This window comes from Giraffa tippelskirchi, chromosome 4 (assembly GCF_054371585.1).
Source record: "Giraffa tippelskirchi isolate mGirTip1 chromosome 4, T2T-mGirTip1v1.2.pri, whole genome shotgun sequence".
NCBI lineage: Eukaryota > Metazoa > Chordata > Mammalia > Artiodactyla > Giraffidae > Giraffa > Giraffa tippelskirchi.
In genome coordinates, this window is record NC_137278.1 from 104,348,923 (window position 1) to 104,375,475 (window position 26,553).

At 36.5% G+C, this 26,553-nt stretch overlaps 1 protein-coding gene across 8 annotated transcripts in view; it reads left to right on the forward strand.

Moving 5' to 3' along the window:
• The window catches only part of TBC1D15 (TBC1 domain family member 15), a 68,799-nt gene extending 42,861 nt beyond the window's left edge, over positions 1–25,938 (forward strand). For 4 of the 8 annotated variants that reach the window (XM_081593153.1, XM_081593146.1, XM_081593147.1 and 1 more), the window contains 7 exons: positions 9,587–9,703; positions 15,171–15,271; positions 19,444–19,543; positions 20,413–20,510; positions 22,452–22,568; positions 24,189–24,275; positions 25,567–25,938. In XM_081593153.1, coding sequence (XP_081449279.1) covers positions 9,587–9,703; positions 15,171–15,271; positions 19,444–19,543; positions 20,413–20,510; positions 22,452–22,568; positions 24,189–24,275; positions 25,567–25,788 — 842 coding nt within the window. In that variant the 3' untranslated portion in view covers positions 25,789–25,938. The remainder of the gene's footprint in view (positions 1–9,586; positions 9,704–15,170; positions 15,272–19,443; positions 19,544–20,412; positions 20,511–22,451; positions 22,569–24,188; positions 24,276–25,566) is intronic. The other 4 variants (XM_081593148.1, XM_081593150.1, XM_081593151.1 and 1 more) reach the window with 3 other exon arrangements.
• Positions 25,939–26,553: the final 615 nt, after the last annotated feature.

The following is a 26,553-nucleotide window of genomic DNA, read 5'->3' on the forward strand; positions in this document are numbered from 1 at the left end:
TTATTGACAATTGCCATGGTATGGAAGGAACCTGTCTCCATCAACAACAAATGAATTGGTTAGGAAGTTGTGGCATGTACACACACACACACACACACACACACACAATGGAACATTACTCAACCATAAAAAAAGAATGAAAGTCTCCCATTTGCAACAGTGTGGGTGGACCTAGAGAGTATTATGTATGGTGAAATAAGAGAAAGATGAAAGATGAATAATCTATTATCAGTTATATGTGAAATATAAAAAAATACAGTGAACAAATGTACATGAGAAAACAAACAGAATAATGGATGTAGAAAACAAACTAGTAGTTATCAGTGGGAAGAGGGATGGGCCAAGATAGGAGTAGGGTGTTAAGAGATACAAACTACTATGTATAAGATAGATAAACCAAAGGATATATTGTACAGTACGGAGAAATGTAGCTGTTATTCTGTAGTAACTTTAAATGGAGTATAATGTATAAAAATATTATCACTATGTTACATACCTGAAACTAATATAATATTGTAAGTCAACTATAGTTTAAAAAAAGAAATCAGAATGGAAAATATATTAAAATGTGTGTTTAATATTCTTGGTTGTCTCTCTTTCAGTAGGAATATGAGTGCAGCCAGTATAAGTACTGATATATTTCGAGTTCCAAAACATTAATTAAAAAAATGTTTAACTTTATTTGCTTGTTAATTTCATTAAAAAATGATCATATTCCTCATTACAGAAACACCTTGTTTATTATTGAAAAATTAGAAACTAGATGAGCCTAAGAGAATGAAATAAGAATCTTGTTTCTGTCATTCAAAGAAAACAGCAATGATTAAGAGGCTTTGGTTTATATCCTTCAAGATCTTCTTTAAATATACATATATTTTATTATTTAATCAAATAAATGACTCCATATAGTAAATTTTTATCAGTATTTAAGAACTGAATAGCTTCATCTGAGAATATTTATTCTCTGAAAAAGAGATACTTGATAGAATTTTACATTAAAAGAGTTAAGTTTTACCAAATGGTTACTGGGTTGTCTGGCTCTTATGATAAAGACCAGGTTGGTATAAGTTACCAAAGGTGTGCACAGTTACTGCTGTCCATGTTTACCTGACAAGTTCAGTTCATAACTTCCATTTTACAGACAAGAAAATGGAAGCATTGAGAGCATAAAGGACTTGTCCAAAGTCATGTAGTTAATAAGAGCAGTACCCAGTTTTAATGCGTACTGTTTGTTGCATGCTGCTGCTGCTGCTGCTGCTGCTGCTAAGTCGCTTCAGTCGTGTCCGACTCTGTGCGACCCTGTAGACGGCAGTCCACCAGGCTCCGCCGTCCCCGGGATTCTCCAGGCAAGAATACTGGAGTGGGTTGCCATTTCCTTCTCCAGTGCATGAAAGGGAAAAGTGGAAGTGAAGTCACTCAGTCGTGTCCGACTCTTAGCGACCCCATGGACTGTAGCCTACCAGGCTCCTCCATCCAGGGATTTTCCAGGCAAGAGTACTGGAGTGGGGTGCTATTGCCTTCTCCGGTTTGTTGCATGGCCGCTACATAATTTTAGGATAGTTTTTGATAGTGGTGAAAGTTACTTGTAAAATTCTTACATTTGGTTTTGTGTATCTGTGGCTTAATAAATAAAGATTTGAAAGATGTTTTGACCACCATGATCATCACTATCATCCCATGAAAGAAAAAATTCTCTAAATCATAGTTAGGAATCCCAGCATAACAGACTGATTTGGCAGCTTTTGTAGATGTAAAGACAAATGCTGAGATCTTTGTTTGATTGAAAAAAATCTTTATTTTCTTGAAAAATAAATTATACCAGAGTAAACCACATCCTTCCTCTGGTTAAGGCAGAAGTTTGGAGATCTTGAGGAATGGGGTAATCTGAAGTCTCCACCTGAAGCCTCCTGCTTATTTTCTGTTTCAGTAGGGAAAATGATAATGTACTGTTTTTTCCTGCTTGGAAATATTGGGAGTGAAAGGGATCTTAGAGAAAAACGAATCCAGTGTTTTAAGCCCTTTCCTTTCACATGCCATCCTTTCTTCCCTTTATCAAGCAATAGCAGTGATGACTGATCTTCTCAGTCTTTCTTGTGTCCTGTTTCCACTGTTTCCATGAAATTGAAAGAAAAATTTAGATATTTTAAATGCCTTTGTATGCCTTGTTTCAAATGCCTATGTAATTTGAGTTGAGACAAAGTTTAGCCTAATTTTCTCATTTTTAGCAGATAATAAAATAAAATTGAAGCTCAGAAAAGGTTAGTAAATTATCTTAAGTCATCTACCTGTATTGTTCCATAGCATAGACTCTTTCATAATCAGATCTAATTCTTAAGTGGCCTTTCCACTATACTGTGCTTTTTACTAATACAAGTATATAATGCATTCGTTTAAAAGCATTTTTTTTCCTGTCATACTTTTTTCCAAAAATATTCCTTAGGACTTCAGGAAAAATTACCAGAAGCTCTTTGTTGTTGTTTGGTATAAATTTTCTGTAATTATTATTATTTTTTTAATTTCCTTATTTTTGTCACACTGGGTCTTGTTGCTGCACATGGGCCTTCTTTAGTTGTGGAGAGTGGGGGCTCTTCTTTCTTGTGGCGTGGGCTTCTCACTGTGGTGGCTTGTTGTGTCGCTGAGTACAGGCTCTGGGTAGACAGGCTTCAGTAGTTGCGGCTGTTGGGCTTGAGTGTGAACTCGGTAGATGTGGCTCAGGGCTCAGTTGCTCTGCAGCATGTGGGATCCTCCTGGACCAGAGATCGAACCTGTGTTTCTGCAAACCTGTGTTCCTGAATTGGAAAGCGGATTCATAACCACTGGACCACCAGAGAAGCCTGAATTCTCTGTATTAAAGAAAAAAATATGCAGATAAGCTGTAGGCCTTGTGGATCATGCCAAGAAGGTGACTTTTATTTTAAATAAGAAGAGGAACTGTTGAAGTATTTGAAGTAAAATCCTATTTATATTTTAAAGTCATTTTTTCTGCTCTATGTAAATTGGATTGAATCAAGATAAGAGTAGGAACAGGGAGACCACTTAGTAGGAATGACTCCAAAACAAGAGATGATGGTGGTGGAGATGTAGAGAGGTAGATTGATACAGGTTATATTTTGTGATAGAATTGGTGAGACTTTGTGAGAAATCAGGGATGGGGCTATGTTTCTTGGCTTGAGAAATTGATCATTTGGTGGTGCTACTTACTGAGATTGATGGAGTATCAGTTCAGTTCAGTTGCTCAGTCGTGTCTGACTCTACGATCCCATGAACTGCAGCACGCCAGGCTTCCCTGTCATCACCACCTCCCAGAGCTTACTCAAACTCATGTCCATTGAGTCGGTGATGCCATCCAACCATCTTATCCTCTGTCGTCCCCTTCTCCTCCCACCTTCAATCTTTCCCAGCATCAGGGTCTTTTCAGACGAGTCAGTTCTTCACATCAGGTGGCCAAAGTATTGGAGTTTCAGCTTCAGCGTCAGTCCTTCCAATGAATATTCAGGACTGATTTCCTTTAAGATGGCCTGGTTGGATTTCCTTGCAGTCCAAGGGACTCTCAAGAGTCTTCTCAACACCACAGTTCTTCGGCACGTAGCTTTCTTTATAATCCAACCCTCACATCCATACATGACTACTGGAAAAACCGTAGCTTTGACTAGACGGACCTTTGGCATGGAGTTGTTGGCATGGAGTATAGTGAAATTGAATTAGAAGTTACATATATATCTTAAGGTGGGACATACAAATGAAATGTCAAGTGGCAGTAATCTGGAGTAGTCTGGGTAGGTTATATAAGTTTGGTTATTATTAATGTAAATATCCGTGGTAATAGATGATATCACCTAGGGAAAAAAGAGAGGCAGGAATCCGAGTCTTTAGAGCATTGTTTCCTAACTTTGACTGCATGTTAGAATCACCAGAGGTCTTTTTAGAAATCATATTGATTATTTTAAACAATCATATATTCATTCATTTAATAAATATTTACCAAGTGCCTATTAATAGCGTGTGAGATGAGTACAATTGTGCGGTAGTTTGAGCATTCTTTGGCATTGCCTTTCTTTGGAATTGGAATGAAAACTGACCTTTTTCAGTCCTGTGGCCACTGCTGAGTTTTCCAAATTTGCTGACATATTGAGTACAGCACTTTCACAGCATCATCTTTTAGGATTTGAAGTAGCTCAACTGGAATTCCATCACCTCCACTAGCTTTTGTTTGTAGTGATGCTTTCTAAGGCCCACTTGACTTCACATTCCAAGATGTCTGGCTCTAGGTGAGTGATCACACCATTGTGATTATCTGGGTCGTGAAGATCTTTTTTGTACAGTTCTTCTGTGTATTCTTGCCACCTCTTCTTAATATCTTCTGTTTCTGTTAGGTCCATACCATTTCTGTCCTTTATCGAGCCTGTCTTTGCATGAAATGTTCCCTTGGTATCTCTCATTTTCTTGGAGAGATCTCTAGTCTTTCCCATTCTATTTTTTCCTCTATTTCTTTACATTGATCGCTGAGGAAGGCTTTCTTATCTCTCCTTGCTATTCTTTGGAACTCTGCATTCAAATGGGTGTATCTTTCCTTTTCTCCTTTGCCTTTCACATCTCTTCTTTTCACAGCTATTTGTAAGGCCTCAGACAATCATTTTGCCTTTTTGCGTTTCTTTTACTTGAGGATGGTCTTGATGCCTGTCTCCTGTACAATGTCACAAACCTCCATCCATAGTTCATCAGGCACTCTGTCTATGAGATCTAGTCCCTTAAATCTATTTGTTACTTCCGCTCTATAATCATAAGGGATTTGATTTGGGTCATACCTGAATGGTCTAGTGGTTTTCCCCACTTTCTTCAATTTAAGTCTGAATTTGGCAATAAGGAGTTCATGATCTGAACCCAGCTCCTGGTGTTATTGATCTAAACTCAGCTCCTGGTCTTGTTTTTGCTGACTGTATAGAGCCTCTCCATCTTTGGCTGCAAAGAATATAATCAGTCTGATTTCTGGTGATGTCCATGTGTAGAGTTATGGCAGAAAGTGAAGAAGAACTGAAGAGCCTCTTGATGAAAGTGAAAGAGGAGAGTGAAAAAGTTGGCTCAAGGCTCAACATTCAGAAAACTAAGATCATGGCATCTGGTCCCATCACTTCATGGCAAATAGATGGGGAAACAGTGGAAACAGTGGCTGAGTTTATTTTTTGGGGCTCCAAAATCACTGCAGATGGTGACTGCAGCCATGAAATTAAAAGACGCTTACTCCTTGGAAGGAAAGTTATGACCAACCTAGACAGCATATTAAAAAGCAGAGACCTTTGTCAACAAAGGTCTGTCTAGTCAAGGCTACGGTTTTTCCAGTAGTCATGTATGGATGTGAGAGTCGGACTATAAAGAAAGCTGAGCGCAGAAGAATTGATGCTTTTGAACTGTGGTGTTGGAGAAGACTCTTGAGAGTCCCTTGGACTGCAAGGAGATCCAACCAGTCCACCCTAAAGGAGATCAGTACTGAATGTTCCTTGGAAAGACTGATGTTGAAGCTGAAACTCCAGTGTGAAGAGCTGACTCATTAGAAAAGACCCTGATGCTGGGAAAGATTGAGGGCAGGAGCAGAAGGGGACGACAGAGGATGAGATGGTTGGATGGCATCACCGACTCAATGGAGATGAGTTTGGGTAAACTCCGGGAGTTGGTGATGGACAGGGAGGCCTGGCGTGCTGTGGTTCTTAGGGTCATAAAGAATTGGACACGACTGAGTGAACTGAACGGAACTGAGTGCCTGTTACATATACGAGGCTTTCCTCTAGGCTCTGGGAATTGATCAGTGAACAAAACAGACAAAATTCCTATGGGGAAGAGCAGACAGTAAACAAGATAAGGAAGTAATATATGTTGTTATTAGTGATAAGTGCTAAATAGAAAAACAAGGCAGGAAGGTGAAACTTACTGTGTGATGTCACTGGTTTAACTTGGGTTGACGAAAGGAGGGTGTTACTGAGGATGTTATATTTGAATAGAAACTTGAAAGGGAATGAGTGAGCCATGCACATATCTAGGTAATGGGCATTCCAAGTGGAAAGGAATGACTTGTGTTAGAATTGTTTATATTCCAGGATCTCTGCATGTTTGAAGTACAGCTGGGAGATGTGGTCAGAATGAGTTGAGGTTTAGAAATAGATGAGGTCACAGTAGAAATGGTGAAAGTATTGGGACAGATCACATAGAGCCTCATAGTGCTTTGTAAAGTCTTGAACTTCTACTATGAGGGAAATGGAAAGCCAGTGGAAGATTTTGAGCAGAAGAGTAATGTGATTTGACTTGTTTTAATGAATCAGTCTGGCTTCTGTCTGGAGAATAGCTTTGAGGGACAGGGTGCAAGTAGAAAGACCCATTTGTGGCTATCGCTGTGATTTGGATGAGGGAGGGTGGTCATTTGAACCAGGAGCCCAGTGCGTGAGATTTGAATAGAGGCTGAAAGAAGCAGAGGGCATGCACAACTGTCTGACTGGAGGGCATTCTGCACAGAGGCTAGCAGCATGACCTAGACTCGTTTCTGCCGTGTGACCTCCGCGTGTTTGACAAAGGGCAAGGAGACCAGTGTGGCTCAAGGGGAGGGATGGCGGCAGTGGGGGGAGGTCTCAGTGTTTGTTTTTACATGTATTTTGGAGGTTTCACAGATATATCCGTGTTAGACAAGAAAAGCAAAGACTTAAGAATGATGACAGGTTTTAAGGGGAATGACTAGAAGTGTAGAGTTGCTGTTTTTGTTTTTTTTTATTGAAACAGGGATAACTATGGGAGACACAAGTTTGAAGGGGAATATTTGGAATATAGTGTTGGACATGTTAAGTTTGAGAGTGCCTGTTGGATTTCCTTAAGAGTAGGAAGTGGATGTATTATGTTTGGAATTTAGAGGAGAGCTAGGGGCTGGGGATAGAAATTTAGAGATCATCAGCTTATCGATGGTAGGAGACTAGATGAAATTACCAAGGAATGGATTCATTTAGAAAAGAAGGAGTCTGATAACAGCCCTGAGTCACTTTAACTTGTAGTGAAAGTCGCTCAGTCGTGTCTGACTGTTTGCGACCCCATGGACTGTATAGTTATGTACAGTCTTACTGCCTCTTGTTAAGTAAATGATTGAAGAAAAGTGAGAGTTAGTTGCTCAGTTGTGTCTGACTCTCTGCCGTCCCATGGACTGTAGCCCGCCAGGCTCCTCTCTCCATAGAATTCTCCAGGCCAGAGTACTGGAGTGGGTAGCCATTCCCTTCTCCAGGGGATCTTCCCAACCCAGGGATCGAACCCAGTTCACCCGCTTGCAGGCGGATTCTTTACCAGCTGAGCCACCAGCAAACAGTTAGGAGAAATCAGCAAAAGAGAGTGAGAAAACAACCAGAGAGAAAGGAGAGAAAAGATGGGAATTTGTCCTGACGTCAGCTGAGAGTGTTTCAAGAAGGAGTGACTGGGATATTACGTAAGATGAAAACTTGGATTGACTGTTGAGCAGAGTAATAAAGAGATCACTAAAAATTTTGGTTGAAAAGGAGTTTTGGTGGAGTGGTGGATGTGACAACCTGATTGGAGTGAGTTCGAGAGGGAATGGGAACACATGGAGACAGTATATACAGTTCTTTCAAGAAGTTTCGCTGTAAACAGAAAAAATGGTGCCGCAATTAGAGGGAAAAGTGAGGTTAAGAAACATTTTTATGATGATAGAAACAATTGTATGGTTGAATGCCAGATGAAACTAGAGAACGAGGCAAGAATTAACTGGGACCCTATCTTTGAGTAGCCAATAGGGCATGGCTTTTATGCATAAGAGGAGGGATTTGGTTGTAGCTACAATCATGGAAGCTTTGTAGCAATATAATAGAGAAGAAAGACTAGAGGTACAGATGCTGCTATGTGGTTAAAATAGTAGGAATCTATGGAGTTCTCTTTGGATAACTCATTTTCTCAGAGATAGGAAGCAGCATCCTCAGAGCTAAGGTGTGGGGGGAAGATAACATAATGGAGGCTTGGGAGAGGAGTCGATGTAAAATAATACAGAAAGAAAGGGAAGGCCTGAGGGGCATAGTGCATGCTTGCCAGGCAGGACCCACCTGAGGGAGGTAATGGTGAGGGTAAGGTGGATCCGTCTGCCTAGCTGTGCTTGTCTTCAGTCTGCGCTGCATTGAGTTAGAGAGCTGGATTCAATGAGGACTTAAAAAAAATTCAGTGCTCATTTTCTTTCTAGAAACACTTCCCTTGTATCATTTTTGATACCTTTTTGTTTCCTTCCTGGCATGTCTACTAAATACACAAGAGGAAAGAAATATAGATAGTTCTTGAGGGCACAAATAGCTTTTTACTGTGTTTAAAACACTTGAAAGGGAAGAAATTCTGTGTTGGCATTATGACTATGTAAATTGCGTTTGAGTTAATAAAAATAACTTACCATGTACCTCTTTTATCAACCATGATATGAGAATGAAAGATGTTTTTAAATGAAATTTGACATTTATAGCATGATTTGTTTGGTGTTGCTTTTCCTTGTTTGAAAATGTATTCCCAGTGTTCTATAGATAGGTGCTTATATTTACTGAATTAAGTGTAGTATGTTTTAGTAGAAAGCTAGACTATTGTCCTTACGATTTTTTAAACACTTTTAGAGAATCTAAACTCCTGCCATGTTAGATTCTACTTTGTTGTAAAATACCTCCTCATCTCTTCACAGCAGTTAATTGAGAATGTTTTCAGATTATTCCGTTTACTGGGGCAGGGATGGGGAAGAGAACAGTTATAACTTTTAAACAAAACTGATTATAGAATAGGTTAATCACTTTAAATTTCTTTACGTTATTTTTTCTTAATTTACTGAGGGATTCAAGTTTGAGGAATGCCTTTTTAATTGTAAGGTCTTTCACAGCAATATGCATCTAGTAGGTACCAGTGCTTGTGAATTGATTCGTTCAGTACAACTTGAGATACACTCCTGGTGATGTTTCCAGATATTTTTTTAGTGTCTTAAAATCATTTCCAGAAAAATGTGGATTTTCATTTTTTCAGAATTAAAATAGATTGCTTATATAAACTGAATAATGTATATATGAGAATACGGAAGTAATTTGTCCTAAAGATGATTATGGAACATGACAAAGAAGTTGATAATACTTCTTATAATGAATGAAGCAATTATGAAAACAAATCTCTTTGATTACACTTGACTGCATATTAACTTTTTTCATTGCTGTTTTCAAATACTACTGCCTATCACATGTATTCATGACTGGCATTTTTATTGCTAACTAATGTGAACTATTATTACTTGGTGTTGGTTTTAATTAATTAAAAATATTTCCTACTATTCAGTTGAAAGGTTTCTGTTTAGATAAAAATTGAAAAATATTTCAAAATATACCCAAGAGGAGGTGGACTGACTTCGGAAAAAAATTTCAGAATGTTAGCTTTATTGCTTATCTGAAATGGAATTTGATGAACTTTTTCATTAAATAAAAGCTTAGTAAGAGAGTAAAATTAATAACAAGAAAAATAACTCTACTTGTAAGATATGAGCTTTATAAAAATCTGTCATTCTAAACGTTTTCAAATATGGGATTTTCTTTCTCAGAAAAAGATGTTAACAGAACAGATCGAACAAACAAGTTTTATGAAGGCCAAGATAATCCAGGGTTGATTTTGCTTCATGACATTTTGATGACCTACTGTATGTATGATTTTGATTTAGGTAAGTTCTCCTCTAATACCCTAATTTAAAGATGTATTTAGAATTTAAATTTCTTAAGCTGCTAGACATACATAAAAAGCTCTGTGACCTAGTTTTTATAGGGGTTGTTCTACTGGGGACTGGAAACTTAAAAGGCTATGCTTCCCAAATTGTGCACCAGAGAGCACTGGATTGCTGCAGCAAACTCATGGGACCGATGTCAGATATTTTAAATATTTCAGGGAAATAGAGGGACATCTGTAGGACACTGCTCTAACTACTAGCTGGAGTAGTTCAGGGTTTCAGCATTAGATCACCACATTCCTTCCTTATGATGAAATTATGTTTACAAAGGAGAGTTTTTGACTTTGCTGTGATAAGCAAGTATTGTGAGAAAACAGATGAGGTTGGTGATATCCAATTAGATTCCAAAGTTTGAGAAGTAATGTGGTGCCCAACAGGTCCTAAAGTTCATAGGATATAAATATTTATTAAGTTGTTTGGATATGTTTAATAAATGGAAATGTTATTAATATTTTTGAACCTGGGATGCCTTGGAAAAAAATTCCTGAGGCATACTGTGACCTGAGAAAGTTTGGAAACCTTTTTTTTGATAGGCTTTCTCCCTTGTGAAGAAAAATGCTGGTTTGATATCGTAGATAAGAAGTGCAGATAATTATCTAGGGCATGTGAAACTTTACTCTTTTTTCTTGGTTAGTCTGCTTTCCACCAGGAATGGGTTGGAAAGACTGGGACTGGAGATTGGAGTGGGGGATTGCATGGGAAAGTGATGCTAAGGGCTGGAAAACCTGACGAAACAGTACTTTTAAGGGACAAGAGGACATGAGCTATTTCTTTAAGGGACCAATAAACTCCCTAAGCATCCACCTTAAGTCAGTATAAAGAGTGGACAAGTTTCTGAGTTACCTGCTGATGTTAGTGACTCCCCAAGTAGAGGACAGTGAGAGTAGATGTTTTCCAGATTACCTTATAGAACTTAAGACTTTCTTTTGGAGAAGGCAATTGGGTGTTTGTCATATTAAACCCAAATGAACCTTAAATTGTGAGTATATTTTCTTCACTGTTTGTATCTATGAACCAAGAATTCTTCTTGGCTTCTTATATGTAGGTTAGGGAAAGATGTAAACTCTTGAGGATCTTGCAGCATCAGCCTCTTATGACAGTAAGTGAATATCACAGATTTCTCTTTAAAATGTGAAATGTGCCCAGTCCTGTCTGTCACACCTATAATGAACCTCAAATTGGATCACTGAAAATACTGGTGGAGTGCTTCTCAGGTTACAGAGTGTTGTCCTGTTCAGTTTTGATTGTATTAGCAGCCTCTTTTAAGAAGTGGATTAATAATCCCAATTGTATGAATAAAGTTATATTGATTTAGAGAGTGACTCAGGGCTGCATAAGTAGTAAATACTGGACTGGGGGTAGAGGCACAGCTCTTTATTTCAGGCTGGCATTTTAAAAAATATTTTTATTTATTTATTTGGCTGTTGTGGCATATGAGATCTAGTTAGCTGACTGTGGATTGAACCCAAGCCTCCCTGCTTTGGGAGCACAGAGTCTTAGCCACTGGACCACCAGGGCATTTTCCAGACTGGCATTCTTACCTGCACACATTCAGCACCCTGGCCCATTGCCATTTCAGCTTCTGTTACCCACTGTTGGAAAGAGGGTTTTTATCATAGAGAACAAGAGGCATCTTCTCCAGTGGTAATTGTGAGGTAGGAATTAATGTATATTCTCAGAAGTTGTTCCTGAATACTCAGTCTTTCCAGGCATTGAGTCCCAGACAAGCTATTTGGGTAAATTGCTGTTTCCATTTGTCTGTGTTAACCCCACATTCTTTCTGGTCAGATACTTAAGTTATCTGAAACATACCCAAGGATTTTATTAAGAACTCTGGCCTTGAAAGAAGCTAGAGTAGTTTTCATAAAGCCCTGGACCTAATTGCTGTTTGACATGGATTTGAAGTAGCAGACAGTAATGTCCAACTCTTTGCAACTCCGTGAATTGTAGCCTGGCAGATTCCTCTGTCCATGGAATTTTCTAGGCAGGAATACTAGAGAAGGTTGCCATGTCCTAATCCAGGGGTCTTCCTGACCCAGGGATTTAACCTGCATTTCTTGCGTCTCATGCGTTGAGCAGGTGGATTCTTTACCAGCTCCCCCACCTTCTTGCTGTTTACCCATAGTAAAGTAACCTGGGCTGTAAATTTACTCTTGTAGTTGATTTTGTCATATTGAGTTGTTTGGCTTCTTAGCCCACAGATTAGGTATCCGTGTGTTTGCATTTAATATAATCTCATCAGTAGTGAGGAGGAAGGCAAAAACCATCAAAAGCAAACAGAAGACAAACATTACAGATAGAAGAACTCGAGGAAGAGTAACTTTTACTTAGTGCAGATGGTACACCTAAGGTGTTTTTGTGGGAGGTACCTATTTTTTTTTCTACAATGTATGTTTATAATCATGATCCTGAATAAACAACAGAAAGTTAAATTATACTCAGAATACTGTATGTAAGAAGACAGGAGTGTGTCCAGTAGAAAAAAAGTGATTTCCAGTGCTTAAGTTTTTTTTTAATTTTATTCTCTAATAACTGAGTAAGCTTCAGTTAACCTGGAAAATTGACATATGTAAAGATGAAATCTTTCTTTTCTCTTTAAGAATGTGTACATTAGGATGATGAAGAGTTCATTTCTAACACCTCCCAACTGAAATAACTTTGTTATGAAAATAATTTAGGGGAACTTCTTCAGACATTGTAGTAGTACTGATTAAGATGTGCATCAGTCAGCACTAGTGCAGAATCTTAACATCACTGAATGCTAATTTAAACAGCTTTAATCTTTCTTTAATTAAAAGGAATTTGTACATTAATTCCACCCCCACAACTCATGACATACCCCAAAGAACATCATGTATAAAATAAAATAGATTAAAAGCAACAAGAGTATGAAGATTAATTTGACTAGTTGATTTAACTAAAACTTACAGAAGAAATACAGTACTGATCTGATATGAAAGCTGAAGACTTAAAGAAATAAATTAGCTTCTTAGAAATTTTTATTCATTATAACTTTATAATAAAACTCATTTTCCCCCAGAAGAAAGGTGCTTTGTAAATATTTTGAATAGCACACTTTGAAATAGTTCTATTATAGACTATAAGTAGTCAGACCCAGTAAAGTGGTACTCTTTTGCACTTTGTTGAATTCAGATAAATTTCTTTCATGCTTTGATTGGTTTAGCCTTTGTGTTTGTCATTGCTTTCACTGTGTCATTGCCATGTAGGAAAGTTTTGATGATAACAATCTAGTCTTCCTTCTAACCTACTTCTTTTCTTAAGAAAAATGTTTTATTAGCCAGGGAAAGAAGTAAACAAAAATAGATGGCTTATAAGATATTGGCTTATGTAATTATGGAGACTAAAAGGTCCCACAGTCTGCCATCTATAAACGGGAGACCCAGGAAAGCTAGTGGTGTAGTTGAAAGCCTCCTGAGAGCTGGAGAGCCGTGGTATAGGCCTCATTCCTGAGTCTGAAGGTGTGAGAACCAGGAGCGCTGAGGGCAGATGGATGTCTCAGATCAGGCAGCCAGGCAGAGAGCAGATTCAGTCTTCCTCCATCTTTCTGTTCTATTCTGGCCCTCAGTGAATTGGATGATGCCCACTCACATTTCTGAAAACCATCTGCTTTAATCAGATCACCAATTCAAGTGCTAATCTCTTCTAGAAAACACCTTTGCAGATACTCCCAGAAATAATGTTTAACCAGACATCTGGGCATCCTGTGGCTCACTCAAGCTGACACACAAGATTCATCATCATAAGTGTGTATTATTTTTTAAAAAAAGCATCTGCAATAAAGTTGTTTAAATGCTTGCATTTAGGTATCATGTCATATGCCATTTTTTCTGGCTCCTTTCTCTAGATGTCTTGGTAACTCCATTGTTTGGCACTGTAAAAAGGGGGTCCCAAGTTTGTGTTTGTGTGCCTGTGCGTGCATGCGCACTGATGTGCATGGAGCCATACTTTTCCATGGGGTGTAGTGTAGACATAGTGAGGTTGATGGGGATTAGGCGCAACAGTAGATGACAGGGTAGAGGCTATTAGCAGATAGAACTAAACTTTTGTTTGTAAAGAGATCCTGAAGTGAACTGGGTGTCTTGATTACACTTTTAACCCAAGTTTTCTTAAGAGACTTTGGCTTACCTGCTTCCTGGGGTCATTTTTAAAGCTTTCTTCCAAAAAAGGAAGAATGATGTAAAATTATGTATAATTTCTTCAGAAATATCCCCTCTCCTTTAAAAATACACGTACTGTTTTAAATGACTTATCCCCTCTCCTTTAAAAATACGCGTACTGTTTTAAATGACTTCAGTGCACATAGATTTTGGTGAATGATAAGAATGTAAGTTTTGGTTCTGCAAATGAAAGCCTGTTTTCCTCAGACTTCGAAAACTATCATTGGGGGAAAAACGTCTCTGTGTAACTTTAACAAATACACAAGTTACCAAAGTTGAATGATAATATGTATGTGAAAAGGCTTTGTAAGAGCTCTTGTCCCTTGGTTCTTTCAAGTCTCTGTATTTTAAGTCTGAAATCTAATTGTAAAATGGTTAAGAAAATTGTGATTTTATCAGATGGAACTATAAAAAATAAGGCTTTTGACATGGTCTGGTGAAAAGCAAAACTAAGACTTTTTGTTTTTTAAGGGATCGACCTGGTTTTTTAACTTTCCAATTTTTCTTTTAATCAAGGGCTTTAAATTAGTGTCATGATTGAGAAATTATAAGAGCATCAAGAGAAAGATGGTTGAAGTGGTAGTTTTAGATACAAAATATTGATTGGATTAAGTCCATTTGCTAGCATTGGTTGGGTTAGAGTAACAACAAAAGGAAAAAAAAGAGAAATTAAAAGAGGTAATTTTGTTGTGATTATTTTTGTGTGGATTACCAGTGTCTGGTTGCTAAATCAGTTGGACCCTTTTTAGTTCTTATTTCACCTGGCATATTCATGGCAGTTTGTTGTTGTTGTCTACTCTGATCTTGCAACTTCCTTCCCCTTGACTTTTACAACATTCTTTTCCTTTGCTTTCCCCCCTTTCCTCTTGACTATTCTTTCACAAATCTTTGACTATGTTCTTTTCAGTTTGATGTTCCTCTGGGTTTCCCATCATCCCTCTTTATCATAATGCTTTTGCACATAATTTTCAGTATTATCCTCTCCTGATAGTGGTACCTACACTGACACACACAGCAGTTACATATCTGCTTGACCTCTCAAGCAGCTCCCGTTTCTCACCTGGTTGCTGGATTTCCTCCTCATTGTTTAAGAACATCAGTATACACAAGTTTGTGAAACCCGAAAAAGATGTAATTTTAAGTGAGTTGGTGGAGATATGCATAGATGGATACAGAAAGTTTAGGTTTTTAGAGATATGCTTAGTTTTTCTTGTTTTTTTTTGAAGGCTATGTGCAAGGAATGAGTGACTTACTTTCACCTCTGTTATATGTGATGGAAAATGAAGTGGATGCCTTTTGGTGCTTTGCCTCCTACATGGACCAGATGGTAAGAACAGAGATTCCTTCCTTTAATCAAACTAATTTTGAATATTTTAGTTATATAATAGTCTTATCATATAAGATGGATGTCTATATTTAGCCAGTCATGGTCGAACTTTAAAGAAATTGCGCTGTTGTTTGTTTCTTTTCAAGAGGCTTGGAAATGCTGATACTATTTTTAATATAAAAAGTAGATAGTAAGTGCCTATAGAATAGGAATAATTAGGATTTAATATATTGGTAAATGCTTATGATCTGCAGAAGGGTAATGAATCATTATAGAATATTGATGAGATAGATGATTCAGTTCTTGTGAGGTAGTTTCATTTCATCTGTTTCAGAGATAAAGCTTAGTCATGCCAAGTAATATCCTTACCTTTTGTGAACATACTAGATTTTATCATTATAGTGACTGATTTTTCTCCAGATGTTTTTGAACTGTTTGTAACATTGACACTTTCTTAGTTTTTTCATAAGCATGTGATTATTGGAGTTGAACTGTCTATATACATATTATTACAAAGAACATTTTATCTATTATCATTGATATATCTTAGAGACAGAGTTCTAGGACAATAGTACAGAGAGAATATTAACAGGAAAATAAAACAGTCTTCTCAAGTAATCTTTAAAAAGTGGAAGGGGAAAAAAAAGCAAAGGGGCTAAGAGCAGATAAAAGCATATGAAATCCAAAGACCTGACTACGTAGGTCTCTGTACTTGTTTCAAAGTAAAATTAATATACTTGATGCTGGGCCTTGATGGTCGGATATTGAAATGGCTTGCTTGTAAGGGGATAAATATTTCAAACATGTAACCATATGAAATGATTCCTTGTAATATAGAGTCTGGGATACAGATGTGAAACTTTTTGATTGCTTTTGTTTTTTGATGACTTCTGTTCTTCCTCTCTTGCTTGCCTGTTTTTATTTCCCCTTCTAATTTGTCCAGTTTTACCTGTTTTCTCAAGTCTCTTCTCCGTGGTTCCAACTCGTCACTTCACCTAGTTCTTTTCCATACTTAATAAGATTTGATAGTTTTAAAATATTCTTTTACTATTAAAGTAATAAATATCCAAATTATATAGTCCTTTACCATGAATTAATGTTTTTGGATTATTTAGAAAGTTATTAATTGCAGTAATCTGGTAATATCATAGTTTGTCTTCCTTACCTTTTTGATTGGTTGATTTTTACCTGCCTTCTTAGTTCCATATACTCCTAAGTGCTCTAGAAACCTGAGGCATTTGTTATAAAGGTCTGTACAACTGATAATAATTGTATAAAAACTGTTGTTTGTTTTCCTTGTGTTTTTGTTGTTTATCGTCTTTTCACTAGAGCTAGTATGATAAAGGGGTCATGTCTTTGTTTAACTCGTTCTGTGATATGCTTCCAGAATCTTCCTGATGCTTGACATGAGGTGTTTATTCAACAGATTTTTGTAAAATAAATACATGAGTTTTTCCCCAGTGCTTAGATTAGATCTCAGCTTATGGTAGGTTTTCTAAGAATTAGCACAAATATATGGCATTTACTTTTTCTGTTGTTGTTCAGTCGCTAAGTCATGTCCATCTCTGTGACTCCATGGACTGTAGCACTCCAGATTCCTTTGTCTCCTGGAGTTTGCTCAAATTCATGTCAATTGAGTCAGTGATGCTATCTAACCATCTCTTACAGTAATAGTTTTCATAAGAGCTAATACTGGCATGTTCAAATATATTATCTTGTGTGCCAGATACATATATACATGCATATGTGTGCATGTATTTAAGCCTCAGATGTAAAGACCACTTTCTGAACATCTTTAATACACATTTCACAGTCAGTTTGTCATTTTTGTATATGTAGGTTCAAGTTCTTTGTTCTGTCTTTTTCACAGTAGGTGTTCTCTGCCTTTTCCATTGACAGTGGTCTGGGGATATTTGTAGTCTTTATTCTAAAACGGTTTCTTAATGTCTGCTAACATCTTTTGTTTCATAATATGAAACATAACATGAAATATTTCATAATATGAAAGAGCAATAGATTACAGTCAAAATAGTCTGCACAGTTACTTCCACTTGCATTGTTATTGTTTTGGTGTCCTTGAATCTGTTCTGCTGTTTGATTCCTTCTTTCTGTTTTACAGCTTTATTTCATGTAAGTTTTTACTACTTTATAGAGGCTGAATCCAATGTCTATAGATTTACTTTTGTTGATATTTACTCACATCTAGTGTTGGTCTAGGCATAGACTTCTGTCTATTATCACAATATAATAGAAATAACTGCAAAATGATCTAATGATCTTCCTTATAGCCAGCATTCATTTTGCCATATAGTTTTGACCTGCCCTTCCTTCTCCCCCCTTCCGTATACATATGTGTGTGTGTGCGTGTATACACATACACATACCTGTATATAAGTACATATATATATGTATATATGCACACATGTACATACATATGTAATGTATATACACATTTATTTATAGTTAGACTTGAAGCCCTTTGTGTATCCATTGTCGACCTCCTTTTCCTTTCTGCAGGAATAGCTACTTCTCTGAAGTTGGCTTCTGTCATTTGAGAGTGCTGCTTTTTATAGCAGAGTGGGTAGCAGTGGCCATGCCACGCTGGTACTTCCAAAACAATTGAAACTTTTGGCCATGTCAGAGAAAAAATTATACTGTTAATCAAAGAGTTCATCCTGCCTTTCCCTTTTATTTTCCTGTGGGAAATGTGAAGAAACTATATCCCCAAAACTTGTGTTTGTCTATTAAGGCATTTCATTCACTAATTAAACTATTCAGATCACTAAAGAGAAACCAGTTTATTGAGAATCAGTAGCCTTAATTTTTTTTAACCAACTAATCTGATAGATACTTCTAATAAAGCACTATTATTGTCTCAAAAACTAAAAGAGAAATGTGAGGGGGAAAGGATGTTATTCTTAGGCTTTTCACAAAGATTAGGGCAGTATTTCACCATAAAGGGGTTAGAACATGAGGGTTAAAGGGATCATAATCATAAGAAACCTTTCATTTATTTTGGTGCCCTCCCCATCTCCAAACGTTGACTGAAATTTTGGTAGTGAACCTACTCATTTTCAGAGATTAAAACACTTAAACCACAGTAGTTCTCAAACTTTATGATCTCAGGACCTCTTTATACTCTTAAATATTGTTGCAGATTCTAAGAACTTTTGTTTATGTGGGTTATATCTGTTGATGTTTGTCATGAAAAGTTCTAGGAAATTTATAAATATCTTGCTGTTGTTTAGTTGCTAAGTTGTATCCAACTCTTGCAACCCCATGGACTATATAGCCCACCAGGCTCCTCTGTCCATGGGATTTCCCAGGCAAGAGTACTGGAGTGGGTTGCCATTTTCTTCACCAGAAGATCTTTCCAACCCAGGGATGGAACTGTATCTCCTACATTGGCCAGGTGGATTCTTTACCACTGAGCTACCTGGGAAGCCCAGATATTTATTTATTTATTCATTTAAAGATAACAGTAAACCTTCTGCAATTTTACATACATTTTTTAAAAATGAAAAATAACTTTTCCAAAACAGAATTTACAGAAAAGAGGGATTATCTTCCAGTTTTCATTTTCTTTTAATGTTTAGTATTTAGTTTAATAGGAGACAGCTGACTTTCACATCTGCTCCTGTATGCAGTCTATTGTAGTATATAGCTTTTTTATAGCCTTTACAATTATGGGAGAATTTAAAGTGCAGAATGCATAGATTGTTTTAATATTGCTGTTGTCATGAAAATGGTTTTGACTTCGTGGATTTCTTAATGTCATCAAATCTAAGAAATAATTAGCTGATTCTTTAACACTGGACACATATTAAAGCTAAAATTAATTTTATTTCCTATGTTAATTTGAAGAAATATTTAGCAGTAAAGTGATTTGATAAAAATCTGTATCCCAAATGTATGTTCTTTTCACCCAAGTTTCTTATTTGATATAAGAATAGTATATCAGTCAGTCTACAGCTGCTGTGTCTGCATTATTCTTTATCTTAAAAAATTGAATAGTGGGAAACAATAATCCTTTAGCATTTTAATTAGTTGTGATTTAAAAATGTAATCAGTATGGTGTAAGTCCATTTGTCCTTATATTAATGGCACAGTTATCAGTGGTTATGTACTGTAAAATATTTACTAAATATTACTTAATAACATTTTTTTTAAAGCATCAAAATTTCGAAGAGCAGATGCAAGGCATGAAGACCCAGCTTATTCAGCTAAGTACCTTACTTCGGTTGTTGGACAGTGGATTTTGCAGTTACTTAGGTAAGTTGAGTGAAACAAAACTATACTCAGTAAATTGTAGGGTAATACGCAGAGAGAAAAAATGTAAAGACTGTATAATCTACCAGTGTTGCCTGGGTTCCTCTGAGGAATAAAGCTGTGGGACCAAACTGTCTCCCATGTACAAGTCAGCCTTAAAACAGTTTATTCATACTATGAAATACGAGCCATCTCTCATTTGTGAGGACTGCCCCTGGGTTGGGAATATCTCTTGGAGGAAGAAATGGCAACCCACTACAGTATTCTTGCCTGAAAAATTCCTCAGACAGAAGCCTGACGGGCTACAGTCCAGAGTTGAAGAGTCAGACATGACTCAGTGACTGAACACACATATGCTCTCACACCCATATCAAAATCCGAGGAGACTCAAGTCCCTTACATAAAATGGCATAGTATTTTCATATAACCTATGCACATCCTCCTGTGTACTTTAGATCATCTCTAGATTATTTATTATACCTCACACAACATAATTGCTCTGTAAATAGTTGTAAATACAATGTAAATCCTTTTTAAATAGTTGCCAGGTGCAGCAAATTCAAGTTTTGCTTTTTGGAACTTTCTGGAAAATTTTTTTTCCCAAATATTTTCCATTCATGATTGGTTGAATCCATAGACACAGACCTGAAGAGATATGGAGAGTCAGCTGTTATTTGTTGGTTTTCTTTTAAAGAAGTTAGCCTGCAATTCTGAATCGTTTCCTTGAATTAGTAGAAGACAATTAAATTTATAGGACTTTTATTAGCCTAAGATGAACAGAAAAATTTGAGTTTGAAATAGGTACCCTATTCTGAGATAATTAGTGTAAGAGGAAGTAAGGTTTTGTTTCGTTTTGGTTTTTTTTTTTGTAGAATCCCAAGACTCTGGATACCTTTATTTTTGCTTCAGATGGCTTTTAATCAGATTTAAAAGGGAATTTAGTTTTCTAGATATTCTTCGATTATGGGAGGTAAGTTCTTAAATTATTGTGAAAATGTAACACTTTTTATGGAAATAGACATTTTGTTTCTATAGAGTATAAATGGATTATAATATCCTGACTGAAATTTCTAAAGCAGTTCTGAAATGCGGATGTTTTGGGGGTCTCCTTAAAAACTATATTGAACTGAGTGTGTGGTCTTTGGAGTTTTTTTTCTATAGATCACATCCTTGTGAGATTGGGGGCCAGTGGGTTTCCCAGAACCAGTTCTGTAGACCATTTGACCTTGGGATACTTTATGTGAGACTGTGCTGAATTTGGGTGTAGATTTAAATATAGTTAAGTTTTGGCAGGCCAGTCAGTTGAGATGGTACTTTATTTGTAGTCTGGAGTATTGGGAGGGAACTGACTTTTGTTTTGCTTTTTAAAGATATTTAAGTTAGAGCAAAATACTAAGAATAATGTAACAAACATGCTACTATCTGCATTCAACTTATGTAGTAATTTTGCCTTATTTACTTCTATCGAGTTGGCCAAAAAGTTCGTTTGAACAAACTTTTTGGCCAATCTGATAGTTTTTTCTCTTTCTTTCCAAGGCAAAAAATATTGAAAGATACAGCTTAGATCTTTAATCACCACTCCAAGCCCAATTACCCTTTTCCTCACTCTGGAGAGTATTCATGATCATGTTTTTGGTTTATATCCTTTTATTCCATCTTATACCCAGGGCAACTCTTCATGAAAAACAGAAAAGTATTATTTTCTTCTCATATATCTGTTAATTGTTAACAGATGGTAGTGCTTTTGAAATAGACTATTGGTATAATGACTGTCCGCTACTTTATCTTTAAAGAAGTAACGACAGAAACTTTTCCAAGGAAAGAATGGGGGGAATAATCTGTTTGAATAAGAAGTAAACTTAATATGCAGTGAGTATCCTGAGGCTTTTACACCTGGAAGTTGATTCCTATACTTTTGGTGGCTGTGCTCCCATTAGGGAAGGTGATGCACTAACTGAAGGATCCCCGCTTTGTGCAGGAGCACTTCTTTGTTTGAAATTAGAAGGAAAACTCACATGTTCTTTACCTAGAATCGTACTTTAAAGTTTATCAATTTCATTAAATTAGTATCTCAGCTTCTTTTTAAAAGTTTTCAATAGTTGTAATAACTCGTTAATCTGTGTCTACCAAATAAAGTAGAACTTTTAATGAAATCTTTGAGGTTAATTGCATTATAATTAAACTTTCAAAAATGGAACTATAATTAAACTTTTCAAAAATGATTCTACTTGGTTTATTTTTAGTAAAAGAAATAAAAACATTTCTGGTATGCTTTAATAGTATTGTTTACATGAGTCTTTGATCTTTCTAAAAAAGATATTAAGTACATTAACCAGAGGAAATTAAGACTTTAAGTTTTAGGACATTTATTCAGAAGAAATGATCAAATGTTGTACACATTTGGGTATAAATTTTGAGTGGTTGATTCAGTTTTTGTCACAATCAGAGGTATTCTGATTTATTATATAATATGTTGTTTAGAATGTAGAGCTACCTCTGAGTGTTTTTGATTCCATGCAGTGTATAACTGCATTTTTATTCCCATGATGTAGCTTTCCCTCGACCCCAGAGACTGAAGATGATTTAAAAGTGAAAAACTGAAGGTTCGGAAAAATATTGAAAATAAATCTAACCCTTACACCTTAACCATTTATTGTATTGATTAGACTCAGTGCTAACTGTAGTCACCTAAGAGACATGTTTGGAATTCATCATAATTCATTTATTGTTTGTAGGTGAAGGTAAGACTTTCATTCCACACACCTCATTTCTTAACTGGAAAAAGAATGTACTACTCCATCTAGGCAACTTCTGCTTTGCATAGAAGTCATTCAGAATTGAGCATCGTATCTATGAAGAAAATATTTTAGTATTGATAGAGCTTACTAAGTATGTGTTCTGTTTTCTATAGGTGATGTGGACTGAACTACCATGTAAAAATTTCCATCTTCTTCTCTGTTGTGCTATTCTGGAGTCAGAAAAACAACAAATAATGGAAAAACATTATGGCTTTAATGAAATACTTAAGGTAGTTATTCTTTTCATTTACATTTTAATATTTTGACTCTTTACTCTTTTTGTTGGAAAACGAACATTTCCTTGGAGTGTTATTGAATCTCTTGCGTGACTTAAAATTTTATCAGTAATAGTCAATACTAGGACCAATTCTCTTGAGAATGACAGTTCAGCAAGGTGAACATATTGGCCAGTTATTTTTTTTCCTAGCTAATTAGGAAGAGAAGCAAATTCAACAAATGCTCTTTTATGTTGTTTACTTTTCTAAAAAAATTAATTCTTTTGCTTATAACTTTGAGATAGTAGATTTGGGGCAGCTGCTGGATTTAATGTTCCATAAGCTTATTATTAATAACTGTTTCTTAGCTTTAAAACTTGAAATGATCTAATGAGAGAGATATTAAATTTCCTGTTGTAGTCTGAGGGTATTTTGTTTTGAGGATTTTATCTACAGTGAAGTATAACTAGTATGACACCACCCTTACGGAAGAAAGTTAAGAAGAACTAAAGAGCTTCTTGGTGAAAGTAAAAGAGGAGAGTGAAAAAGTTGGCTAAAACTCAACATTCAGAAAACTAAGATCATGGCATCTGGTCCCATCAGTTCAGTTCAGTCGCTCAGTCATGTCTGACTCTTTGCTATCGCATGAATCGCAGCACGCCAGGCCTCCCTGTCCATCACCAACTCCCGGAGTTTACTCATACTCATGTCCATTGAGTCAGTGATGCCATCCAGACATCTCATCCTCTGTCGTCCCCTTCTCCTCCCTCCCTCAATCCTTCCCAGCATCAGGGTCTTTTCCAATGAGTCAACTCTTCGCATGAGGTGGCCCAAGTATTGGAGTTTCAATTTCAACATCAGTCCTTCTAATGAACACCCAGGACTGATCTCCTTTAGGATGGACTGGTTGGATCTGGTCCCATCACTTCATGGCAAATAGATGGGGAAACAATGGAAACAGTGAGTGACTTTATTTTTCTGGGCTCCAAAATCACTGCAGATGGTGACTGCAGCCATGAAATTAAAAGACGCTTGCTCCTTGGAAGAAAGTTATGGCCAACCTAGACAGCTTATTAAAAAGCAGAGATATTACTTTGCCAACAAAGGTCTGTCTAGTCAAAGCCATGGTTTTTCCAGTAGTCATGTATGGATGTGAGAGTTGGACTATAAAGAAAGCTGAGTGCTGAAGAATTGATGCTTTTGAACTGTGGTGTTGGAGAAGACTCTTGAGAGTCCCTTGGACAGCAAGGACATCCAACCAGGCCATCCTAAAGGAAATCAGTCCTGAATATTCATTGGAAGGACTGATGCTGAAATTGAAACTCCAATACTTTGGCTGCCTGATGCGAAGAACTGACTCATTTGAAAAAAACCTGATACTGGGAAAGATTGGAGGCGGGAGAAGAAGGGGATGACAGAGGATGAGATGGTTGGATGGTATCACCGACTCAATGGACATGAGTTTGAGTAAACTCTGGAAGTTGGTGATGGATAGGGAGGCCTGGCATGCTGCAGTCCATGGGGTCGCAAAGGGCGGACGTGACTGAACTGAACTGACTGAATATAACTAGTAATAAATTGTGTAGTAGAGTATAATAGTGTTTCAGTTTCAATTATTTTACTGATTTATTCTAGCATATCAATGAACTGTCCATGAAAATTGATGTGGAAGATGTACTATGCAAGGCAGAAGCAATTTCACTACAGATGGTAAAATGCAAGGTATACAGTATTTTAAGTAATTGAAAGATTTTTTGTCTGTATGATTTTGGTGGATTCAGGTCACAAAATTTTTCTTTTTAGAAGTTAAATTAGCAAGTTGATGGCAGACACCAAGCATTGGCTAATATTGTTTACCATTATAGATTTACGGCACTTAATTGAAAACAACTGAATAATCATGCTAGATAGGAGACATATAATAATAAGACAATGATAAAAGTAATGAAAACACTTTGGCAACAACAAGAGAGGCTGTAGAGCATTGATATATTATCAAATTAGTGAACACAGAATAGGACCTCATATTAAATATATAGTGTTTTCAAGTAAAGACAGATGCTAATCAGAAATAATTAAATGAATGTTATTTGGTCAATGTCATTACATTTATATCAGTCAAGCTCTTAATTATCTCTAAAAACAAGGCACGTTTGAGGTGTTATGTCCTGAATTTAAACCAAAGTGTTACACTTTTGGTGTATTTTGGTTTTCAGATTTTTAAGAGAATTCTTATTTAGTCTTTGTGTCATTTGTTCATGGTTCCAAATATTTATTTTGGCTCGGTTTGTTTTCTTTATAATTTTACTTATTTATATACTTAATGGCTGCACTGGGACTTCGTTGCTGCATGGGTTTTTCTGGTTGAGGACAGTGGGGGCTGCTCTTGCTTGTGGCTCGCAGGCTTCTCACTGCAGGCGTTCCTCTGCTTGGGGAGCTCAGGCTCTGGGACTTCTGTAGCTGCAGCACATGGGCTCAGTAATTGTGGCTCCCGGGCTCAGTAATCGAGGCTCCCAGGCTTAGTTGCTCCACGGCATCCGGATCAGGGATCGAATCCATGTCTTCTACATTGGCAGGTGGATTCTTTACCACTGAACCAGCAGGGAAGCCCTATTTTAGTTCACTTTTACAAATATTTATTTGATAGCTATTCTGTTCAAAACTTGTCGGTGATACTTTTCAAGTTTAAGGAACATTTGTGTATTGAGGGAAAAGAATGATGTAAATAAAGAGAATGAAATAAATGCAGAATGTTAGAAAACAGTATGTTTGTGGGAGTGGTGGGGTGGGGTGGGGTGGAGAGTGGCTAATTCAGACTAGAAAATAAGAAAACCACTTATTAAAAAGAGTGGTTTAGATTTCATTTTGAGTGGAGAAGGAAGGTCTGAGAAGGTGCATAACAATTGCATTGTTAGAACAAATGTTTGATGTTATCTTAAATAGTAAGTCTTAATTTGTGATTACTTTTCTTCTGTGGTGAATGATGATTTTATATTTGGTTCTTCTTATTCAGGAGTTGCCACAAGCAGTTTGTGAGATCCTGGGGCTTCAGGATAGTGAACTTACAACACCAGATTCAGACAATGGGGAAGATGAAAATGTTGGCATGACTATTTGTCCTGCATCTGCATTTCAGAGTAACTCGTTGCCTGTCCTTACTGCCAGTGGAGGCAGAGATGACAACCCAACAGAGATATCCATGCCCCCAGATGTCAGCAGATTAACACCTGCATGATCATTCTTTGAAGAGACACTTTGTTACAACTTTTTTTCAAGTACTTGAAAGGTGGAAATTTGAAATCTTGTTATTGATCATGCTTTAAGGTTTATGGAAAGAATGTGTACTGATGTTCTTGCATTAAAGCTTTACAAAGATTTAAACTAATTATTTTTGTAGTTACTTCTACCAAATAGCCTTTCCTTTTCAATAACATTCCTTAGTATTTTTTATAGCTAAGTACGTTTTATTTTCTTGCTGATGAACTGGAACTGGAAAAGTAGTACAAGTGGATGAGTTGGAAATTATGCACTTTGAAAACATTCACTTTGTTTACTCCAAGTTTAGCAGGTTTGGATTTGATTAAATGCTGAGCCTTTCTATAGCTTTCTAAGCTGAGAAGTAGATTGTGGCCCAATGATGAGATGAAAGAAGTTGTTTTTCTCTCTTGTTTACAAAAATACTCAGCTTAAATATTTAACACTGGTTGAATGTGATTTAAATTGGACATTTTCATCAATGCAATTTAATGTGTAGATAAAGAGCTATTTCAACCATAAATAGTGGATTGGCAGTATATTTTTTACATTGAACTTTTCTTCACTTGTATATAAAGACTGTATAAGTACTTATTTATGAGTATAAGAAAGGATAGGCATATTTTCTTTAACTGAGTAAACTTGACTATTGATTTATATAATCTAATTTCACAAAGTTAATACATAGCTTCAATATGAGATCTTTTTCAAAGCTATTTTCTTAACCAAACATTTATTTCAGGAG